The sequence below is a fragment of the Fundulus heteroclitus genome, unplaced genomic scaffold (assembly GCF_011125445.2).
Source record: "Fundulus heteroclitus isolate FHET01 unplaced genomic scaffold, MU-UCD_Fhet_4.1 scaffold_68, whole genome shotgun sequence".
NCBI classification, from domain to species: Eukaryota; Metazoa; Chordata; class Actinopteri; order Cyprinodontiformes; family Fundulidae; genus Fundulus; species Fundulus heteroclitus.
Genome location: NW_023397121.1, coordinates 934,370 through 952,521, shown reverse-complemented (window position 1 = coordinate 952,521; position 18,152 = coordinate 934,370). Strand labels below are relative to the sequence as shown.

General features: G+C 46.0%; 1 protein-coding gene across 2 annotated transcripts; it reads left to right on the top strand.

Annotated features, from left to right (window-relative positions):
* Positions 1-36: 36 nt before the first annotated feature.
* On the top strand, positions 37-17,154 carry LOC105923641 (adenylate cyclase type 8). Of its 2 annotated transcripts, XM_036133856.1 has the most exons (25): positions 38-3,468; positions 4,495-4,765; positions 4,837-5,034; positions 5,118-5,357; positions 5,435-5,663; positions 5,772-5,921; positions 5,995-6,125; positions 6,213-6,324; positions 6,402-6,529; positions 6,598-6,756; positions 6,829-7,063; positions 7,133-7,321; positions 7,387-7,487; positions 8,710-8,911; positions 9,566-9,661; positions 11,473-11,600; positions 11,685-11,766; positions 11,846-12,004; positions 12,094-12,240; positions 12,326-12,418; positions 12,492-12,606; positions 15,029-15,153; positions 15,225-15,323; positions 15,402-15,569; positions 15,673-17,154. In XM_036133856.1, exons 2-25 carry the CDS (start codon positions 4,521-4,523, stop codon positions 15,685-15,687), a joined length of 3,546 nt encoding a protein of 1,181 aa, XP_035989749.1. In that variant the 5' UTR covers positions 38-3,468; positions 4,495-4,520; the 3' UTR covers positions 15,688-17,154. The 2 variants fall into 2 exon arrangements, with proteins under 2 accessions (XP_035989750.1, XP_035989749.1); XM_036133857.1 differs by lacking the exon at positions 11,685-11,766 and having other exon boundaries at positions 37-3,468; positions 11,526-11,600; positions 15,402-17,154.
* The last annotated feature ends 998 nt before the right edge of the window (positions 17,155-18,152 follow it).

Genomic DNA, 18,152 nt, shown 5'->3' with positions numbered 1-18,152 from the left:
TAATAATAACAATAATTATTATAAATATTATTATTATTATTATTATTATTATTATTTAAAAATCAAATTTCTTTTAAGAAGTTACAATATTTGTGAGAACCTTAATGTGAAGATTGGGTTAAAAAAACATTATTTTATTTTATTTTATTATTAAAATCCAAATCAAATATTTAATTTGAATCATAATCTGAATCATAACAATAAATGGATATCGGCAAATAATAATTTAATTCTTTACAAAACTGTACATATAAAATCTGAAACAGGTTTTGAAAAGGTTTGTAAATATAGTAAATATTTTATTTTGGGTTTAATGTCGTTTTCTGTTGTTTAATCTTTGAAGATTGTTAAAAAGATGAAAACAGATCTGATCCCAGGAGGAACAGGAAGTTGCTGTCAAGCGACAGGAAGTGGAGGCGATGTCATTTCCTGTTGTTCTCGTGCTGCTCTACTGTTTGTGTTCTGCAGCTGGTGCACCTCCTCGGTTCTGTTCGTGTTCTGGTTGGTTCCCCAGAACCTTCACAGAACCGGTTCACCGGTGATCCGCTGCTGAAGCTTCTCTCCTTCCCCATTGGGCCAAACGTTCAGCTTCAACCCGACCAGAACCAGCCCGGTTCTGGAGTTTTGTCTGACAGCATGCCGGTCAGACAGAACTCCAGAACCAGCCCGGTTCTGGAGTTTTGTCTGACAGCATGCCGGTCAGACAGAACTCCAGAACCAGCCCGGTTCTGGTGTTCTGTCTGACAGCATGACGGTCATTCGGAACACTAGAACCAGCCCGGTTCTGGAGTTCTGTCTGACAGCATGGCGGTCATTCGGAGCCGGAACCAACCAGGAACCGCAGAACGTCTGAGGGATGGATCTACTGCTTTAGTGTAGTACCGTGGTCCGGCTGTTTGTTGCCCGACTGCCAGATTGTTGTTCAATGTTTCCTCCGGGCCGTTTGAGCCGACCCGGTTCCACCAGACCCGGTTCTACCGGATCAGACCCGGACGTTGGATCCTGTCTGTCTTTGCCAGATCCACCTGACTGAGTAAAACCAGAATACATTGACTGTGAGGTGATCAGAACCGGTCCAGTTCTTCAGAGTTCCTCCCTGAGGTTCTGAGGATAGACCGTTGATCACGTTAATCAGGAACGTGGTCCGTTCTCTCCCTCCACGCTGCGGTAGAACCCGGTTCCCCTCCACGCTGCGGTAGAACCCGGTTCCCCTCCACGCTGCGGTAGAACCCGGTTCCCCTCCTCGCCGCAGCAGCAGTGCATGTTCCTCCCACTCCACTGAAGGTTTACGGCGTCTGGACCCAGCAGAACCGCGTGTTTACGGACCCGTGTCCTCTGAGCGTGTTCAGCTGATGGATGCATGTTGTGGTGACGCTTTTCTATTTTTACATGTTTCTGTACGTGTCCACAGGAAGGAATAAAGACGTGTTCCTGTCTGGGTCTGGCTTTATTCACACGTTTCATTCACAGAACATTAAAATGACTGGTGGTGGTTTCACTGCACGCTTTGATGATTTGTCTCTAGGATAAAACAGGTTCTACTCGGGTTATTAACAGTACCATCAATGGATTTTATTATCTTTACTATAAAATAAGAGTTCAGAACTCCAGGAGCTGCCTCTTTCTAACAGCTTTCCTGCTAAAACCGGACCTAAACCTGCTGGATGCAGCAGAACCAGATGTTCCTCAGCAGACGCCGGTGTCGGCCACCAGGTGGCAGCACAGGGCCTCCATCCAGGGCTGGACCTCCCTCTGCAGACACTTAGAGCTCATCTTCTCAGGTTTCTGTGAAGTTTTCACTAAGCTCCTTCACACGGCCTGAGCTCACACCCCCACCCTGGCCTGGTTGGAGTTCTGCCAATCCCATCAGGCACCTGAACGCTCACAGCCTGGCGGTTAATCTGGCCGATTAATGAGCCGCCTTTTGTCCAGTCCAGGGCTTCCTGATGGGATTAAGGCAGCACTCGGACATCTGCTGGTCATTCCCAGCTCAGAACACCAAGCTGCTGCTGCAGCGTCCTGTTCAGACCCGGTTCTTCTCTGTCCCGGTACATCTACTGACCAACAGCATGAAGACTTCTTCTCTGTCCTGGTACATCTACTGACCAACAGCGTGAAGACTTCTCTGTCCTGGTACAGCTACTGACCAACAGCGTGGAGACTTCTCCTCTGTCCTGATACATCTACTGACCAACAGCATGAAGACTTCTCCTCTGTCCTGGTACATCTACTGACCAACAGCATGAAGACTTCTCCTCTGTCCTGGTACATCTACTGACCAACAGCGTGGAGACTTCTCCTCTGTCCTGGTACATCTACTGACCAACAGCGTGGAGACTTCTCCTCTGTCCTGGTCCATCTACTGACCAACAGCATGAAGACTTCTCCTCTGTCCTGGTACATCTACTGACCAACAGCGTGGAGACTTCTCCTCTGTCCTGGTACATCTACTGACCAACAGCGTGAAGACTTCTCCTCTGTCCTGGTACATCTACTGACCAACAGCGTGGAGACTTCTCCTCTGTCCTGATACATCTACTGACCAACAGCATGAAGACTTCTCCTCTGTCCTGGTACATCTACTGACCAACAGCATGAAGACTTCTCCTCTGTCCTGGTACATCTACTGACCAACAGCGTGGAGACTTCTCCTCTGTCCTGGTACATCTACTGACCAACAGCGTGGAGACTTCTCCTCTGTCCTGGTCCATCTACTGACCAACAGCATGAAGACTTCTCCTCTGTCCTGGTACATCTACTGACCAACAGCGTGGAGACTTCTCCTCTGTCCTGGTACATCTACTGACCAACAGCGTGAAGACTTCTCCTCTGTCCTGGTACATCTACTGACCAACAGCGTGGAGACTTCTCCTCTGTCCTGGTCCATCTACTGACCAACCGCGTGGAGACTTCTCCTCTGTCCTGGTACATCTACTGACCAGCAGCATGAAGACTTCTCTGTCCTGGTACAGCTACTGACCAACAGCGTGGAGACTTCTCCTCTGTCCTGGTACATCTACTGACCAACAGCGTGAAGACTTCTCCTCTGTCCTGGTACATCTACTGACCAACAGCGTGAAGACTTCTCTGTCCTGGTCCATCTACTGACCAACAGCGTGAAGACTTCTCTGTCCTGGTCCATCTACTGACCCACAGTGTGGAGACGGGAGGCTCCCTGTCAGAAGGCCCATGAAGGATGAGGCGCTGGGGGAGAGTCTGCGGAGACCTGACCCGGCTTAGAGGACAGACTGGAGGCAGAGGGAGACCGTGGATCTCGTGAATGTCAAAATATGAGACGAGCTTCAGGTAGAGTTGAACCTAAGATGGACAAACATGACGGAGGAAGAAGGATGACAGCAGAGACACAAGTGCAACGAGGAAACACCAGACAGGAACACAGAGAGACCCCAGAGACTGGACCGAGTCCTGGAGATGTTTAAGTTCTGGACAGGATCAGTTCTGCCACCGGTGAGTACAACTGTGTGTTCATCTGTGACCCAGTTCAGTTCCTTAACCTACATACCAGCCTAGCCTGGGTTAGAGCCGGTAATCTCAGGACCTTCAGTAAGCACACAGTGCTGGTAGTTAAAGACCTTCGTGTGTCGCCGTTGACCCGCTCCCCTTTAAATCCCAGGATTGTCTTTACTTGGTGTGAAGCCTCCTGAACGGCGCCAGTTCTGTTCTGGTCTCCTGCTTGGCCCGCATTTCCATCCGTCTCCATGAAGAGACAGGATTTAGTTGCTAATGCTAACCCCGTGGCTTCTGTTCAGTCAACAGAGTAAAAGTGAGGCCAGTGTCATGCTGCCTGGCGTCAGGTGAACACCATCTGCTCCATCAGCACCGTCTGACGGGTCATGGAGGCCTCCGCCAGCTCCACGGCTACTAGCGTCATTATTAGCTTCAGTCCAAAGACAGAAACCTGAATAAGTACAAATCTACCACTCTAGCCAAGCGTCTTCAATTAGAGCCAGGAGGGCAAAGACAAACTAAGGTTTCTATAAATCCAACATTTTTATGTCGTTTCCATCCACCAAAGCAGTGATAGTTTAAAAAATTACTCTTTTACTCACAGCCCAGGTCAGAATGGTGCAGCTATCTAGCCGTTAGCTAATCGCTATCTAGCCGTTAGCTAACAGCTATCTAGCCGTTAGCTAACCTCTATCTAGCCATTAGCTAACCTCTATTTAGCCGTTAGCTAACCGCTATCTACCGTTAGCTAACAGCTATCTAGCCGTTAGCTAACCGCTATCTAGCCGTTAGCTAACCTCTATCTAGCCGTTAGCTAACCTCTATCTAGCCGTTAGCTAACCTCTATTTAGCCGTTAGCTAACCCTGTCCGGCACGTGGAGTACAGCTACAGATGGATGTCAACTCTGGAGAAGTGAAATCTCAAACTAAGCCCTGATCTGGGTTAATGTGAGCAGAAATCCCGTCCACCATTCAAACCTGGAACCGATCAGGGTTCTTACGGTCTCCTGATTTGGCTCCACACAGCGCCGTAGCTCCTCATTGCCAGAACCATGACGGACAACCACAACATGTTGAAAAATGGCGACTGTGAGTCAGCGAGGCAAGCCAGCGACATCACCTTCAGCGCCAACATCAGCCCCGCCCACGGTCTGCGGCGCAAACGCCTGCTGTGGCAGAGCGCCGTCAGGAACATCATCGACCAGCACAACCTGTACTCCCTGAGGCTGGCGGGGGGGCTGGAGAGAGGCCGCCACCGCATCACCGTCACCGACGCCTACATCGCCGACATCAACAGGTACACCGGCAGGTAGAGACGACGCCGGCGGACGCTTTGGTTCTGAGTCGGTGCTTCCTGTTGTTCTGCAGGCAGATCCGCAACAAGACGTCTCGGGGGAACTTCTGGCAGAAGCGCCGTTCGTCTGCGGCTCGGGTTCACCCGGCGACGCAGAGGGTTTCTGTGCAGACACAAGTCGCCCAACGCCTACTCACTGACGCAGACTTCTTTGTGTCGTATGGATCCACGGTCCGAGGCGTCTTCATTCCTACGATGCAGCTCATATTCAAGTAGAGAAGCACAAACTGCAGCATTAACCGGGTGAAGGGACCTAAAGCCGTCTTAGAACCTCTCCTTTCATCTGAACCACCAGATCTCCTGACCTGGAGCTGACCTACCAGCAGTTCTCCTCGGCTCAGAGAAGAACCTCTCTGGTTGTCACCAACCTTATTGACGTCTTCATCCGGCTGTTCGTCTCCCTGGTGGCCTCGCCGGCAGGCTGGGGGGGCGTGGCCTGTGACTGGCTGACCGGCCTGTCGGTCCTCCTGTGGGCGGGGATCTGTGGGCTGTCCGTGGCGAGGAAGGAGGTGATGACGTCACCACCGTGGCTCAGGTATGCCTGAAATGGACAATCTGAGGACAGGTTGGTGGTCCAGAGAGGTCTCTCCTAACGCCTCCGTCCTCCCTCAGGTACCTGTCGGTGGTCACCTGGCTGTCCCAGACTGTCCAGGTGTTGGTTGGGGTGTTCAGCTGGGGGGAAACTGATTACTCCTGGTACGTCTTCTTCACTCTGTTCTCCACCTACGCCCTGTTGACTCTGCCCCTCCCCTGGTCAATTGCTGCAGGAGCGATAACCTCCACTCTGCAGCTCCTAGTGGATGTCTGGTGGCACTACAGCAACCACTTCCTCATCAGAAGGGTTGGCAAACATTACTGCTTCGGTTTTTACTGCCATGTGTTTTTCCTCTTTCACCTAAACGTCTGTCCCTCCTATTTCTTCTTCTGTGTTTTCTCTCCTTTGGTGCAGGTGCTCTCAAAGGCTTTGCTGTACCTGGCAATGAACACTGCAGGCGTCTTCATCCACTACCTGTCTGACCGGACCCAGCGGCAGAGTTTTCTGGAGACCCGGAGATGTATCGAAGGACGAGTCCGACTGGAGAGGGAGAACCAAAGACAGGTACAGCCTTCCCACCTGAAGACATGTGACCAATGTAAAACCAGCATGTACACCACCTTTGTCCTTCTCTCAGGAGCGATTGGTCATGTCCATCCTACCACGCTTCCTGGTTCTAGAGATGATTGCAGACATGGCCGCGGTCGATGAATATCTGCTGCCTCAGCAGTTTCACAAAATCTACATCCACCACTACAAGGACGTCAGGTTACCCAACATGTTTCTGATAGGCAGCAGTTTTTATGGACGTTAAGCTGTTGGCACGCCAGTAAACCCTTCTCTCTGCTTGTCCAGCATCCTCTTTGCAGACATCATCGGCTTCACGTCTCTCTCTTTGATTCTTTCGGCTCAGGAACTCGTTAAAACTCTCAACGAGCTCTTTGGACGCTTCGACAGGCTGGCGGAGGTACCGTCGTCCGTCCCAACACCAAAACGAGCCCAAACCTTCCAGAGTGAGGTTAATTGTTCTCTTTGCGGGTGCAGGAGCATCAGTGTCTGCGGATAAAGATCCTGGGCGATTGTTACTACTGTGTCTCTGGCGTCCCAGAGCCCCAGCGAGGACACGCCCGCTGCTGTGTGGAGATGGGCCTCAGCATGATCAGCACCATCCGGTAGGAAGACGGACGTCCCAGACGCCCCGTGCACAGCGTCTCGGTAACATGCGTGCGTCCTGCTGCAGGTATGTTCGTCGGGAGCTGCAGCAGGACGTGGACATGCGGATCGGTGTCCACTCGGGTTCTGTCCTCTGTGGCGTGCTGGGTCTCCAGAAGTGGCAGTTTGACATCTGGAGCTGGGACGTTGACATCGCCAACTGTCTGGAGGCAGCAGGAGTGCCAGGGTCAGCCCCGCTCACAGAAGCAGGTCCGTTCACGTGTCCACCACCGGGTGAAGACATGTCCTCCTCTCTCAGGCAGGTCCACATTTCACAGGCCACTCTGGACTGTCTGGGTGGGATCTACCAGGCCGAGCAGGGCCACGGCCAGGACCGCAGCGACTTTCTACGCAAACACAACATCGACACATACCTGATCCGCCCGGCCACGCGGGACGAGGCCCAGCCCCCCCGAGCCAGGCGGCCCAGTTACGATGAGCTGACGACGTGGAGCGCCGAGCTGCCGTTTGGAGACATCCTGGGCATGAACTTTGTAAGCATGGGAAATATATGTGGAAATAATCTGAATTACGTCTATAATTGTTTTTGTTGTCCCTGGCAGATCCTCGCCACCTTCACCAATGGCTCCCTGACCCAACTGCCCAATCACATCGCAGCTCAGCGCTCAGGTTCACGGGAGGTGAACAAGAGGATCTGTCAGGCCATGGAAGTCCGCAGCAGCGAACGGATGAGGAAAGAGCACATCACCACCTTCACTCAGGTGTTCAAGGACTCCCAGATGGAGGGAAAGGTAACGTGTGGCTGTGAAGGTGACAGGTGCAGTGGCCAGGTGACTGATCTCTGCTTGTTTTCCAGTATTCTCAGATGAGAGACGAGCTCTTCAAGTCCAACATGGTCTGCTCCTTCATCCTGGTCATTCTGCTGATGGCCGTCCAGGTGCTGATTCCTGCTCCAAGGTACTCCTGACCACCAAGCCATAAACTACTGCAGCATTTTTACCAGGATTATTCCTGTTTTTAGCTACATAAAAGCTGCTCATGTTACAAAATTTATAATATTCACAAATGGTGCGATTAATGTGCACACAAAATTGAAAATAAATGACACAGATATCGAAAGAGTAAGTGATGTAAAATTTATTGGGGTAACAATACAAAATAGTTTAAGTTGGAAACCACATATTGACTATATCAGATCAAAGTTATCTAAAACATTGGCAGTGTTATATCAATTTAAAGGCCTTTTAAATCAAAAAAACATTATATCTCTTGTATTGTTCATTAGTTTTGCCTTACCTGATGTACTGTATTGAAGTGTGGGGAAACACCTATAAAACTAATTTAAACCCATTGTTCATAATTCAAAAGAGAGCTATTCTAATTGTAAATAAAGCAGATTATAGAGAGCATACAAACCAATTTTTTGTACATTTAAAAACTTTAAAATTTAAAGATTTGGTTGACTTAAAGACTGCTCAATTTATGTACAAAGTAAAGAATAATTTGTTGCCAGCACACATTCAGGGTCTGTTTTCAATCAGGGACAGTGCTTATGATCTCAGAGGGTATAAAATGTTCAGAAAACCAAAAGCAAGAATAAATGTAAAACAACATTGTATTTCTTTTGTTGGGGTTGATGTATGGAACAAATTAGATCAGGAGCTAAAAGACTGTACAACAGTAAAAAAGTTAAAAAACATATTTAAGAATAATACGATAAAACATTATGAATCATGTCAATGCAATTAAGAGCTTAGATACTGGGTGCATTACCTTTTTTTTTCTTTCTCGCAAAATGTTATTATTGTAGAATAATACTTTTCCTAAAATCATACGTTGGTATGTATTATAAACGGTAGCCATCTTTTTATCTTTTTCTTTTTAATTCTTTTGCTTTCTAGTCCAATGTAAATTTGCTTTGCAGGGTGGGCATTATAAGCTTATTGCTTCTGCCAATACACCCTTTTTCAGACTGTTTTAATTTATGTTATATGGACATATACTGTCGTTATTATATACTTGTGTGTCTGAAATAAATAAATAAAATAAATAAATAAATACAGAACATCTGCTGCCCTAAGGCTTCTAGTTTAAACAGAACAGTATCATCAGCATAGCGGCGAACCCTCAGTGTTTACCCTGTTTACCACACCGGTCCTGGTTATGTCTTTATGTCCAGGTTGTGTCTGACGGCGGCGCAGTTCCTTCTCAGCGGCTGTGTTTACTTCCTGCTCCTGCTGTTGACTCTGGGGGAGGAGTTTAAGCATTGCCCCGCCCCCCTGCAGGCCCTCTGCTGCTGGGTTCACGAAACAAAGTACGCGCGGACAGTCCTCATGCTAACCGCCATCGCCGTCAACTCTGTGATCGCCTCAGTAAACATCGTGAGTCTCAATGTTTTGTTTCCAGTCAGTTTTACTGCCCCAACCATCAATGTGTTGCAGTTAGGACTGCTGGGAAACTGGACCTGCTGCTGTGACAGTAAACATTCACAGTCCTGAATCATACTCGTCTTAGTAAAGGTTGACATACTGAAGCAGATAAAGTAAATGAGCATTACTTTGGTAAACATTTTCAGCTAAAAATAGCCATTTTACTTTTTACAGTAGCTTGGGACCAAAGGGAGTTTTTAGAAGGATAGGGGATGATCTTATAGGAACAGGTTTTACATAATTAGACCTTTCAGTCATTATTTATTTCCCTCTTTACATCTCTACTCCTTCTGTTTCTGTTGTTCTTTCACTTTTGTTGTCTTCTCTCTTTGCTTCCTTCTGGGCTTAATTTGGTTTGTTTTATCCTGTCCTTGGTTCCTTCCTATTAACCCTCCTATTTCTACTCTTCCTTCTATCCTTCCTATTAACCCTCCTATTTCTACTCTTCCTTCTATCCTTCCTATTAAACCTTCTATTTCTACTCTTCCTTCTATCCTTCATTCCCTTGTGCCGTATTCCTGTCCAAATGTCCATCTTTCCCTCCTGGTTTTCCTTTCTTCTGTAATTCCGTCTATCCTACGGTCTTACCATTCTTTCATTCTCCAGCTGTGGTGTGACTGGTCTGAGTCCGGCGTTACTGAACCCCTGGTGTCTCTGCCCCCCTCCAGATGGTCAGACATGAACATCTGCACTCACCCAGAGGTGAGCTCCCGTATTCTGCTTCATCAGAATCTGATGTTGCCTTTCCTACCAGCAAGAATAACCTGCAACTGAACCATGTAACAGTAAAATGGGAAATGATGTGTATCAGTAACCTGTGGGAAGAGCCAGAAAAGCAGCCTGTAACATATAATGTGAGACATTTACAGTAACCTGTCACAATAACTGTCAGATAAGCCAGTGACAGTAACTTGTCTGTAGGTTGTAACAGTAGCCTGTAACACTAGAACATTTCTGAAGAAATTTAAGAAGGCGCCTGCCTCGTGGTGCGTATCGAGCTAATATCATATTCCTACGTGCATCACAGCCCCCGCAGTGAGCGTCGAATTGTGGATTATGTGATTTTGGTGTCTGTGGAGACATGCTTTATCCGATATGGGCCAGATTTGTTGTGGAGCTTTCTCTGTAAAGGAAATACATACTCTGTAAAGCAGAAGTTGGTAGGACCTTCCTAAAGCTACTTCCGGTTAGCAACATGCTAACCGTTAGCCGCTAACATGGTTGTGTTCAGTATCACTGGGTGATGGTACTCTGTTAGTTTGGTCCAAATGCTGTACTGGAAAGTGCCTCAAAAAGGGAGAAACACCTGTTCTTTGTTGATGAAGTTGCCATAGTAACTCAAAATGGCGGCTGATACAAAAACAGCAGTTGACTGGATGAAGACGCACATTTTGATATATATATACTATGGGGGTGAAAAAGTAATTGTCTAAACTTACCAATCCCAGAACTAAACCACTGTACCACAGACCAGCGCCATATATGGTCATGCATTAAGTGGAGTCCAGCTCTCTTTTAGGGGTGGTTTTTCGCTAATTTCGTCGCCATGGTAACTTGAAATGGCGGGAAGTACAAATAGCCCGGTCCACGGCGTCGAGACGAACGTTTTGATATATAGTTTGTGGGTGTACACCCTACGGTTCGGGCTGTATTAACGGTGACGGAAGAAAAATAAACTATAAAGAAACCCTTATTAGGTGCAGAGTAATAGGCGCCTGCCATAGCATTTGCATGGCAGATGCTATGGCAGGCGCCTAATTAGGCCCTGGCCATTATGGTATGGCAGGCGCCTAATTAGCCTGTAACAGTAGCCTGTAACATTAGCTTGTATTATTAACCTGTAACATTAGCTTGTATTATTAACCTGTAACATTGACCTGTAACATTAGCTTGTAACAGTAGCCTGTAACATTAACCTGTAACATTAGCTTGTATTATTAACCTGTAACAGCTTGTATTATTAACCTGTAACATTAGCCTGTAACATTAGCCTGTAACATTAGCCTGTAACATTAGCCTGTAACAGTAGCCTGTAACATTAGCCTGTAACATTAGCCTGTAACATTAGCCTGTAACAGTAGCCTGTAACATTAGCCTGTAACATTAGCCTGTAACATTAGCCTGTAACATTAGCCTGTAACAGTAGCCTGTAACATTAGCCTGTAACAGTAGCCTGTAACATTAGCTTGTAACAGTAGCCTGTAACATTAACCTGTAACATTAGCTTGTATTATTAACCTGTAACAGCTTGTATTATTAACCTGTAACATTAGCCTGTAACATTAGCCTGTAACATTAGCCTGTAACATTAGCCTGTAACAGTAGCCTGTAACATTAACCTGTAACATTAACCTGTAACATTAGCTTGTAACTTAAACCTGTAACATTACCCTGTAACATTAGCTTGTATTATTAACCTGTAACATTAGCTTGTAACATTAGCCTGTAACATTAGCCTGTAACATTAGCCTGTAACATCTAGTCTGCTGCTAACTGCATCGTCTCTCGCTCAGTTCATGGTGCTGAGCGCGGTGGTTGCAATGGTTACCTGTGCGGTGTTCCTCAGGCTGAGCTGCATGCTGCAGATGGCCTTCCTGCTGCTGACCGCCGGCCTGTACACCTATGTCATGGAGACGCACAGGTACGTCTAGGGGCTCTGGGACGTTGGGGGGGCGCCACGCAGTCTGCTGTCTGACGTTGTCCTCCCTGTCTGATCTGAGGTCAGCTCCCAGCAGCTGTGCAGCAGGGGCGTCTGTCTGCTTCTCATGACCATGTTTCTGGTGGCCGTCCTTTACAACAGCAGACAGGTGAGGCCCATGCAGCTGGTGGTTAGCAGGGCTGTCTCCAGTGTCCTCACGCGTAGCTCTGCTTCTTCTTTGGTGGTAGCTGGAGGCCATGGCGCGGCTGGACTTCCTGTGGCGCCTGCAGGCGGGGAAGGAGGTGGAGGACATGAAGGAGCAGAGGGAGCACAACGAGTGTCTGCTGCTCAACATCCTGCCGGCTCACGTGGCTCAGCACTTCCTGGAGAGAGACGCCAACAACGAGGTGCCGTGCCGCACCTGGAGGAAGGTGTGACGGTGTTCATCAGCTGCTAGCGTCCTGCTAACGTCCTGCTCTGTGTGCTCTGACGCCAGGAGCTCTACTCCCAGTCGTACCAGCGCGTGGGCGTCCTGTTTGCCTCGCTGCCCGGCTTCTCTGACTTCTACGAGCAGAAGGAGCTGGTCCACCAGCACGTCGAGTGTCTGCGCCTCCTCAACCACATCATCAGTGACTTTGATGAGGTAACGCCCCCCCCCCCACACACACACACACGGGGTTCCCTGAACCAACGCAGGGCTTCACCTGCCTGGCTCTGTGTCCCTCAAGCTGCTGGACGAGTGTTACTTCCAGGAGGTGGAGAAGATCAAGACCATCGGCAGCTCCTACATGGCAGCCTCAGGCCTCTCACCTGACCGGCAGGTGAGCCCCGCCCCCCCGTGTCCTCCGTGTGCACGTGGGTCCCAGCTGACCGCTGACGGCTTGTCTTGTCCAGGACTGTGAGGACGGCTGGCATCACCTCAGCGAGCTGGTGCTGTTCGCCCTGGCCATGGAGGAGACGCTGAGGCAGATCAACACGCAGACAGGAAACAGCTTCCAGCTGCGAGTCGGTGGGGGGGCACACACGTTCCTGTTCTACCTACCTACTGAGGACCGAGTCCTCTGAGGCCTAAAGGACTGCTTGGTCCTCACACACCAGAGGTCCTCACTTTGGTAGTAAAATGGACCAAAAAAAACACCTTCTTATAGTGTGTGAGGACATTTTGGTCCATTTTACTACTAAAGTGAGGACCTCTGGTTTTAGGACTAACAAACTACAAGATAAAACTATAAAATGTTGATTTAATGCATTCCTGTATTTATATGTGACTTTTAAATGCTGATATTTTTAATAATTTGACTCTAATTTAGCTTTTTAAACCCTATAAAACTATAAAATGATAATTTAATGCATTTCTGTATTTATATGTGACTTTTAAATGCTGATATTTTTAATAATTTGACTCTAATTTAGCTTTTTAAACCCTATAAAACTATAGAATGCTGATTTAATGCATTTCTGTATTTATACGTGTCTTTTAAATGCTGATATTTTTAATAATTTGACTCTAATTGAGCTTTTTAAACCCTATAAAACTATAAAATGCTGATTTAATGCATTTCTGTATTTATATTACTTTTAAATGCTGATATATTTAATGATTTGACTCTAATTTAGCTTTTTAAACCCTATAAAACTATAAAATGATGATTTAATGCATTTCTGTATGTATATGACTTTTAAATGCTGATATATTTAAAATTTTGACTCTAATTTAGCTTTTAAACCCTATAAAACTATAAAATGTTGATTTAATGCATTTCTGTATTTATATGTGAGTTTTAAATGCTGATATTTTTAATAATTTGACTCTAATTTAGCTTTTTAAACCCTATAACACTATAAAATGCTTATTTCATGCATTTCTGTATTTATATTACTTTTAAATGCTGATATTTTTAATATTTTGACTCTAATTTAGCTTTTTAAACCCTATAAAACCATAAAATGTTGATTTAATGTATTTCTGTATTTATATGTGACTTTTAAATGCTGATATATTTAATGATTTGACTCTAATTTAGCTTTTTAAACCCTATAAAACTATAAAATGATGATTTAATGCATTTCTGTATGTATATGACTTTTAAATGCTGATATTTTTAATAATTTGACTCTAATTTAGCTTTTTAAACCCTATAAAACTATAAAATGCTGATTTAATGCATTTCTGTATTTATATGTGACTTTTAAATGCTGATTTTTTTTATAATTTGACTCTAATTTAGCTTTTTAAACCCTATAAAACTATAAAATACTGATTCAATGCATTTCTGTATTTATATGTGACTTTGAAAGGCTGATATTTTTAATATTTTGACTCTTAGCTTTTTAAACCCTATAAAACCATAAAATGTTGATTTAATGCATTTCTGTATTTATATGTGACTTTTAAATGCTGATATTTTTAATATTTTGACTCTAATTTAGCTTTTTAAACCCTATAAAACCATAAAATGTTGATTTAATGCATTTCTGTATTTATATGTGACTTTTATATGCTGATATTTTTAATATTTTGACTCTAATATAGCCTTTTAAACCCTATAAAACTATAAAATGTTGATTTAATGCATTTCTGTATGTATATGTGACTTTTAAATGCTGATATTTTTAATATTTTGACTCTAATTTAGCTTTTTAAACCCTATAAAACCATAAAATGTTGATTTAATGCATTTCTGTATTTATATGTGACTTTTAAATGCTGATATTTTTAATATTTTGACTCTAATTTAGCTTTTTAAACCATATAAAGCCCTAAAATGCTGATGTAATGCATTTCTGTATTTATATCACTTTTAAATGCTGATATATTTAATATTTTGACTCTAATTTAGCTTTTTAAACCTTATAAAACCATAAAATGATGATTTGATGCATTTCTGTATTTATATGTGACTTTTATATGCTGATATATTTAATATTTTGACTCTAATTTAGCTTTTTAAGAACTATAAAACCATATAATGCTTATTTTATGCATTTCTGTATTTATATGTGACTTTGAAAGGCTGATATTTTTAATATTTTGACTGTAATTTAGCTTTTTAAGAACTATAAAACCATAAAATGCTGATTTAATGCATTTCTGTATTTATATCACTTTTAAATGCTGATATTTTTTAATATTTTGACTCTAATTTTGCTTTTTAAACCCTATAAAACTAAAAAATCGTGATGTAATGCATTTCTGTATTTATATGTGACTTTTACATGCTGATATATTTAATATTTTGACTCTAATTTAGCTTTTTAAGAACTATAAAACCATAAAATGCTGATTTAATGCATTTCTGTATTTATATAACTTTTAAATGCTGATATATTTAATATTTTAACTCTAATTGAGCTTTTTAAGAACGTTAACCCCCCCCCCCCCCCCCCCGTGTCCTCTCCATGCGCTCTGACCTCTGACCTCTGACCTGTAGGTGTCGCTCACGGCCCGGTGATCGCAGGCGTCATCGGGGCCACCAAGCCTCAGTACGACATCTGGGGCGCCACGGTGAACGTGGCAAGCAGGATGGAGAGCACCGGGGTCAACGGCAGGATCCAGGTGAGCGCACCTGTCGGTGGGAGGGGCTTCTGTTGCCATGGCGCCTCTGACCTTCCTTCACCTCCTGTCAGGTCCCAGAATCCACCAGCTGCATCCTGGTGGAGCGAGGCTTCCTACGGCAGCTCAGAGGGGACATTTACGTCAAAGGCATCAGCGAGCATCACGGAAAGGTCTGTAGTTAGATTCCCCACCTGTAGCCAGGCCCCAGCCCCCCAGCAGACCTGTGATGGAGGCGTCTCCTCTTCCAGGTGCGGACGTATTTCGTGAGCAACCGTGATGAGCGGTCGAGCTTCGCGGAGCGCGGCGGCGTGCGGGCCTTCAGCATGAACAGGAACACGCTGGGCGCCGTGGTCTACAGCCTGGTGCAGGCCCGCAAGAGGGAGAAGCTGAGGGAGGAGAACGGGGGCTTCCACCTGGTCAAGGCCTCCTGACACTCTCTGACCTTCAAAATAAAAGCCCCGCTCCTCCATATTTAACCAGAGGGAGAAGCTGAGGGAGGAGAACGGGGGCTTCCACCTGGTCAAGGCCTCCTGAGACTCTCTGACCTTCAAAATAAAAGCCCCGCTCCTCCATATTTACCCAGAGGGAGGAGAACGGGGGCTTCCACCTGGTCAAGGCCTCCTGAGACTCACTGACCTTCAAAATAAAAGCCTCGCTCCTCCATATTTAACCAGAGGGAGGAGAACGGGGGCTTCCACCTGGTCAAGGCCTCCTGAGACTCTCTGACCTTCAAAATAAAAGCCCCGCTCCTCCATATTTACCCAGAGGGAGGAGAACGGGGGCTTCCACCTGGTCAAGGCCTCCTGAGACTCTCTGACCTTCAAAATAAAAGCCTCACTCCTCCATCTTTAACCAGAGGGAGAAGCTGAGGGAGGAGAACGGGGGCTTCCACCTGGTCAAGGCCTCCTGACACTCTCTGACCTTCAAAATAAAAGCCCCGCTCCTCCATATTTAACCAGAGGGAGAAGCTGAGGGAGGAGAACGGGGGCTTCCACCTGGTCAAGGCCTCCTGAGACTCTCTGACCTTCAAAATAAAAGCCTCGCTCCTCCATATTTAACCAGAGGGAGGAGAACGTTGGCTTCCACCTGGTCAAGGCCTCCTGAGACTCTCTGACCTTCAAAATAAAAGCCTCGCTCCTCCATCTTTAACCAGAGGGAGGAGAACGGGGGAGGAGAACGGGGGCTTCCACCTGGTCAAGGCCTCCTGACACTCACTGACCTTCAAAATAAAAGCCTCGCTCCTCCATCTTTAACCAGAGGGAGGAGAACGGGGGCTTCCACCTGGTCAAGGCCTCCTGAGACTCTCTGACCTTCAAAATAAAAGCCTCGCTCCTCCATATTTAACAAGAGGGAGGAGAACGGGGGCTTCCACCTGGTCAAGGCCTCCTGAGACTCTCTGACCTTCAAAATAAAAGCCTCGCTCCTCCATATTTAACCAGAGGGAGAAGCTGAGGGAGGAGAACGGGGGCTTCCACCTGGTCAAGGCCTCCTGAGACTCTCACCTTCAAAATAAAAGCCTCACTCCTCTGTCTTTAACAAGAGGCCAGAAACCTTCAGACTTTCAAAATAAAAGCAGCCTCCTCTGTCTTTAACAAGAGGCCAGAAACCTTCAGACCTTCAAAATAAAAGCCTCACTCCTCCCTCTTTAACAAGAGGCCAGAAACCTTCAGACTTTCAAAATAAAAGCCTCGTTCCTCCGTCTTTAACAAGAGGCCCGAAATCTTCAGACCTTCAAAATAAAAGCAGCCTTTGGTCTGTTTACCTCACAGTTCTGCAAAAGAACAGTTTTATTTCCTCTGGAGACGTCGGGCTGCCAGACGAAGCCATAAAGAACCTTTGTTCCCGTCGGGTTTTATTCTTTGTTAGGAATAAATGTATCTGAGGAAGTTTACTACTCAATGAAATTATTGTGATCCTTTGGCAGTTTCAAGTTGTCTCATTTTGTATTCTTTTAGTTCCTAAAATCTAATATGTCAGTAAAATAAAAATACTTGAAGTGTGTGGATGTGTTGAAGACTTGTTTCCCCTTCCAGCTGCTTTTTTAATATAAAGGCAAACGTTTATGGGCATTTAGTTTTTCCTCAGTTTAAGCTGCCAGGACGTTTTTACCATCATTGTTTTTACAAATGAACCCATCGTGTGGATAATTGTAGAGAAAACATGATTAAGAGTCGGATCAATGTTTTATATTCAGGGAGATTTAGGCGTTGGGTTCTCAGCAGGTCAGATAACTGATGTTTGTTAGCTAATAGTTGATTTATTTCTGTGTTCCTGTAGATTTAACATGGCGGCGTGTCCGGCCCCCTGTAGTAAACCTGAGGTTCCTCGGCAGGTTCCTCAGTAGAACACCTCCTCCCTCCATGTTTTCCTGCAGTATATTCATGTAAACCAGCAGCAGAACATCTCTGGAGGCCAAATCGAATCGATTTCAGGCCCGTGGGTCACATGAAGCCTGAGTGATGGCTGTGATGTGAGGATGAATGGGGTCTGTGGTGCTGAGGCACTGAATGAAGGGTTTAACGTGTGAATCAGGGACACAAAGACCTCCTTCTGCTCCAGGAGAACCAAACGCTCTAGATGTCAGCTGACGGCAGCCATGCGTCTCACTCAGGTCTGACACCGCGGCGGTCTGATGCTACGGCGCATCACAGCCTGGATCTGATTACAGTTCATATTCCTGTCTGAACACGTCTTCATTCAACTGATCAACTTTCAGCGGCGCCCGTACGCTAACCTGCGCTGATGCAAGCTGACAAACGTCTGAGTAAGGAGCCTACAGTCAGGCAGGGTGGTGGCAGAACGTGTCCTGCTCCTCAGAACCAGAACATGAGACCTTCAGTCAGGCAGGGTGGTGGCAGAACGTGTCCTGCTCCTCAGAACCAGAACATGAGGCCTTCAGTCAGGCAGGGTGGTGGCAGAACGTGTCCTGCTCCTCAGAACCAGAACATGAGACCTTCAGTCAGGCAGGGTGGTGGCAGAACGTGTCCTGCTCCTCAGAA